Below are 5316 nucleotides of genomic sequence, written 5' to 3'. Positions count from 1 at the left end.
CTGATTTATATGTAGAATTGAGTAGATGTGAACCCTCTTAAAAGTTTCACGTAGGTGTCACTAATATTTCAGAAATGTGTCTTAGTGTCTGGCCAAAGTATTCATTTTGCCTGAAAACTTGTCCAAGCACCCCTGTGTTTTATGTGGAAAACCAGATTTTCAGTGGGACCTGAGAACTTCTGGCAGTTCTTAGACATTAAGGGGACTTAAAAATCAAATAATTTCCTGAAGCATTTTGTATATGGATTTGCTCACAAATATGGAAATGAATTTTTAAAAATACTTGTTTTGTTTCTAGTTCATTCAAAGATAAGTTAGGTAAAAACTAATTAATGGGTTTCATAAGCAGTGCCCATACAAAATTCCAGGCACGGGTCCTAGTAGGAAGGGTTGACAGAAAAGGAAAAAGTGATGACATCATAACCAGCTAGGGTGGGTATTTCACCTCACAAAGGACCCAAGCTCCTGATTGGCCCCCCTCTGACCAATTGAAATAAGGAGTCTAGGTGTATAAAGGACTCACCTAGCATGAGGAGTTTCACAGGCGCTTGGACCAGTTGGGGATGCTAGCAGGGCTCAGGATAGCACCATGTCTGAGAAACGGAGCCACCCAGGACCCTCGCATCCCCGTGCCCGAACCCGATCACGCTCCTCAAGGGCCCAACTACAGTTCCCTGTGAGCCGCGTGGAGCGCTTTCTGCGCCAGGGCCACTATGCCCAGCGGTTGGCTTCTGGTGCCCCTGTTTTCCTGGCTGCTGTGCTGGAGTACCTGACTGCTGAGATCCTGGAGCTGGCAGGCAATGCCGCCCGTGACAACCAGAAGAGCCGAATCGCTCCCCGCCACGTGCAGCTGGCTGTGCGCAACGATGCTGAGCTCAACCAGCTCTTTGGGGACGTCACCATCTCACAGGGTGGAGTCTTGCCCCGCATCCATTCGGAGCTCCTGCAGTCGGTGAACAAGGCTCAAAGTGGCCGAAACCGTGGAGGAAATTCTTATATCCAGTCAGTGAAGACCAAGTGAGCCCCAGCTCATCGACCCATCATGAGAGCCCAGCAAGGGTGGCCACTTCCTTTATTCTGGGTCTTCCATCTTTTCCACCCCTATCCCACAAACTCTATTAAAAGAGATTAAAACTCAGAATAACATTGCCCAGTTTCCTCATTCACTCCCCTTGCGTCACACCTGCCTTACCTCAAGAACAAATTTGGTCACTGATATGACATTATTTCTTGGCTCTTCATTACTAATCAGTGAAGAGGATAAAGATTGTCACTGCTGCCATATTTATTTCCCTCACTTTCTAACATGTTTCAAACCAGTTCCTCTTCTGTCTTTCAAGATATACTGGGTAGTCAGTCTTCCTTCCCTTAAAAATCTTTTAATAATCTATCTCCATTCCTTTCAGTTCTATTTTTTTCTTTAAAATGTGTCTCTACCTGCCGAGTTTATAACTAGTGAAGAGTGATTGAGACTGTCCAAACGGTGGAGCCACTGGGGGAATGGAGTTGGGAAGGGGGAAGGCAATGAGGATAGATTACCTGAGTCCCTGACTACAGGTTCAGGGACCCAGTTATCTCTATATGAGACATCCAGAATTAAGTGGCAGTATGAGGGTTATGGCAATTATTCACCGCCTTTTCTACTAGCATGGTCTAATTCCTAGTTATGACTCAGTATTATCCTTTCTATATTCCCACTGCCCATTATTCAAGTTCAAACCCTTATGCTAGACCAATTTGCAAGAAGCTTGTGTGGCCTCCAAACTTGCATTATTGCCTGTTTGTAAGACCCTACATAATATGTGTGTCAGAAAAGGAAACACCAAGGCTGGGAGGCCAGCTAAAATCTTCCTAAATTATTGCTTTCATTATAAGTAGTTAGCATGGATGGAGAACTAATAACTGAATTATTAAGCAAGGTAAGTATATGGTTCACTGTTATTGCTCAGCTCACTATTATTGCCTAAATCTTGCTTTTATAAACTTTGAAGATACTTATCCCAGTTCCCATTGGCACTGATGAATTGGGTCGCCCCATGCATCTGGACCTTGAGAGGATATATCTTCCCTCTCAAAGTTCTAGGAATGTTCCTGAGGAGGGTCTCTAATGCCATTCTCTAATACCATTGCAGTATGTTCTTCTAACATCAATCATGAGTTACAGTTAGTGTGTTCCTTATTTATATCATTGCACTGTCTTCTGGTGCTCCAGTCATACTTAGCCAGCTAACCAGTGAAAATAAATTAGATTTTTACAAAGGGATATTTGTTGTTGTTTTTGTTTTTTATTTTCAAAAAGTGACAATGATTTAAGTGAGGCAGAGTTGCAAAAAGTCATTCAGCCTCACTTACCCAGAGATGTACAGTAGACAATGAGAACAAAGCTCCCTCCTTAGAATACCTTGCCTCCTTCAAGGCCAAGCTCTTCAAGGTTCATCTCCTAGAAAAGGCCTTTTCTAATTCCCCCAAATGTTAGCATCCCCCCATATCCAAGTAATACTTAGCCTTTGTTTTGTACATGTTTTGCATTTACCCATCTGTATACATGTTGGTTCCCCCTCCCTCAGTAGAATATAAGCTTCTGAGGGCAGAGACTTAATTGGTTTTTGTCTCTGTATCTCCACTGTTTGGGGTATAGTAGACAATTATATTAAATTAAATTGAATTTAGGCAGGTCTGGATTGGAAATGTAGATTCTGAAATTGTCTGCAAGTAGAAATGATAATGGAAACCACAGAAGTGGATGAGATCATTGAGGGAAAGGGTATAGAGAGAGAAGAGAAGAAATGCAAGGGCAGAATCAGGGAGGAGGAGAGCCAAGAGTTTCAGTGTCATGGGAGCTAAGGAACTATAAAATATCTGGGACAGAGACAGTGGTTAATTGCATCAAATGCAACTAGGAAGTAAAGGACAATTAGGACTGAACCTCAGGTCTTTGGATTTAACAACTAAGGTCATTGGTGTGACCTTTTGGAGGGAAGGTTCAGTAAACTAGTAGAGATTGAAGGCAGATTACAAAGAGTTGAATTGTGGGTAGGAGTCATAGGATTATAGAATCCTAGCACAGGTTCTTACGGTTTCTTATGAAATTGTTTTTAAAAACATTTTAATAACTATTTCAATGTAACCTGGACGTTATATATTTTATTTTAATCATTTAGAAACATTTTTCTGGGAAGAGGTGCAGAAGTTTCACTAGGCACAACAAAACAAAGGTTAAAAACTCCTCTAGGGCTAGAAGGGATCTCAGACATCATCTAGTCTAACCCTCTCATTGTACACACAGGCTTATTGAGGTTAAGTGAACTTGCCCAGGGTCACAGAGGTACTAAGCTGCAGAACTAGATTTCAGGACTTCCAAGTTTAACATTCCTTTCACTACATCATACTCTCTTTATCTGTAAAAGGAAAGAGTAGAATGGATGCCCTTTAATGGTGCTTTCACCTCTAAATTGATGATCTGTAATCGGGATAATAAGTGCAGCCTGCTCATTTCAGAAGCAAAAGGGATGAGAGGTGGGCCTTGCATGTCATGGCATCACCTCGCTGATGTCATGGTCCTCTTCAGGAATGAAGGACAAACAACAAGAGAGAGAAAGGATAAGGTTCACAGGCATGCATTTGAAGGGAAAGAAGAGAGAGTCAGAGGAGGGTAGACATATAGATAAAAGAGAAAGAAGGGATAATTGAATGGGAGAGATCCTGGAGGAAATAGAAACAAAAAAGAATTCAAGAATGCATGAACAAAGACTTACTCGTTGACTAAAACTTCCGGGGAAATGGGTCAACAGTCTGACAGAAATTAAGTTTGGACCAATATCTTACACTGTATACCAAGAGAAGCTCCAAAAAGATGCATGACCTAAATATAAAAGGTTATATCATGAGACAATGAGGCAGATGGTGGCACAGTGGATAGAACACTGGGCCTGGAGTTGGGAAGACCTGAATTCACATGTGGCCTGACACTCAATAGCTGTGCGACCCTGACAGGTCACCCAACTTCTGTTTGCCTCTGCCTCTTCAACTGCAAAATGGGGATAATAATAGTATCTATCTCCTAAAGTTGTTGTGAGGATAAAATGAGCTAATATTTGTAAAAAGTACTTAGCACAGTGCTGGCACATAGTAGGTGCTATATAAATGCTTATTCTCTTTCCTTCCTCATTTAATAAATGAATTAGAGGAACAAGGAAGAAATTACCTTTCAGATCCATTGATAGAAGAATTCATGACTGAACAAGCATGAGAGACGATCACACGAGATAAAACGGACAATTTAGGTTAGGTAAAATAACATTTTTTTACATGGGCAATTCTGTTTTTGCGAGTTGGAGTTTTGAGAAATGGATTTTGTTAAAGCTTTGGCTGACCCACCTCTGGAGATTTCCTGGACCAGAGTAATTTCATCATGAAGTCAGCTTTCCATATAAAAAAGGAGGAATGGAAAAGAAATAAGAGAATGAAGGTTACTTTGCTTTATGGATGAATTCACTGCAGGATTCTTTTAAATAGGCACCAACTAAGAACAGAAATAAAAACATCCAAACCTCTCCCCCCCCCCATCTTGATAGCTTCTTGGTCACTGAGGAGAGTGGGTATAAACTTAAAGCAATTTCCACAAAAGCATATGTGTTCACATGTTCCTTCCCTTGCTTGTACGACCCAATTGACTTTGGAGTCAAAGTCATTCTTAAGGGTCGTGCTGATGGGCCAGGTTCAGCTATCCAAAAACAACAGCTAGTATGGAATCCAATCCCTGGATCTCTGGCAAATAACCTGACTGTTTTTTTTTTTTGATAGATGATCTCAACTTTAAAATGGTCGTAATAATAGTACCTACTTCACAGGATTGTTGTGAGGACCAAATGAGATATTTGTATTTGTAAAGTGCTTTTGTAAAGTTGGTGCTTAATAGATGCTTATTTCCTTCCTCTATCCCTCCCTTTTGCATGCTCTCTCAGTTTTGGTACAATTTGTTTCTTCATCATGTGGTTAGTGCTCTAAAATGGAATGCTAGACCCTTCATTCTGCCTCAGTGGTCACTTCCAAAATTAGGCTCATGAAATGCCCCTGCTTCCCAGGACTCATTGGCTAGGATCCTGAAGACCCTGTATATATGTATGTATATATATTAGGCAATTGGGGTTAAATGACTTGCTCAGGGTCACACAGCTAGTGTCAAGTGTTTGGTCTGAGGCCGGATTTGAACTCAGGTCCTCCTGACTTTAGGGCTGGTGCTTTATCCACTGCGCCACCTAGCTGCTCCACCCTGTTATATTCTTTAAATAACTTTTATCACAAGTCTGCAATAAG

The 5316-nt window shown here is 41.4% G+C and overlaps 1 protein-coding gene across 1 annotated transcript; it reads left to right on the top strand.

Moving 5' to 3' along the window:
- The first annotated feature begins 516 nt into the window (after positions 1–516).
- Positions 517–1144, top strand: LOC110197514 (histone H2A-like). The gene has a single exon (XM_020971500.2). It carries the CDS (start codon positions 590–592, stop codon positions 1019–1021), a length of 432 nt encoding a protein of 143 aa, XP_020827159.1. The 5' UTR covers positions 517–589; the 3' UTR covers positions 1022–1144.
- The last annotated feature ends 4172 nt before the right edge of the window (positions 1145–5316 follow it).

The sequence above is a fragment of the Phascolarctos cinereus genome, unplaced genomic scaffold (assembly GCF_003287225.1).
Source record: "Phascolarctos cinereus isolate Bilbo 61053 unplaced genomic scaffold, phaCin_HiC Scaffold_4;HRSCAF=312, whole genome shotgun sequence".
In the NCBI taxonomy this organism is placed as follows: Eukaryota; Metazoa; Chordata; class Mammalia; order Diprotodontia; family Phascolarctidae; genus Phascolarctos; species Phascolarctos cinereus.
The sequence above is the reverse complement of the archived record's forward strand: the minus strand, read 5'-3'. Positions and strand labels throughout refer to the sequence as shown.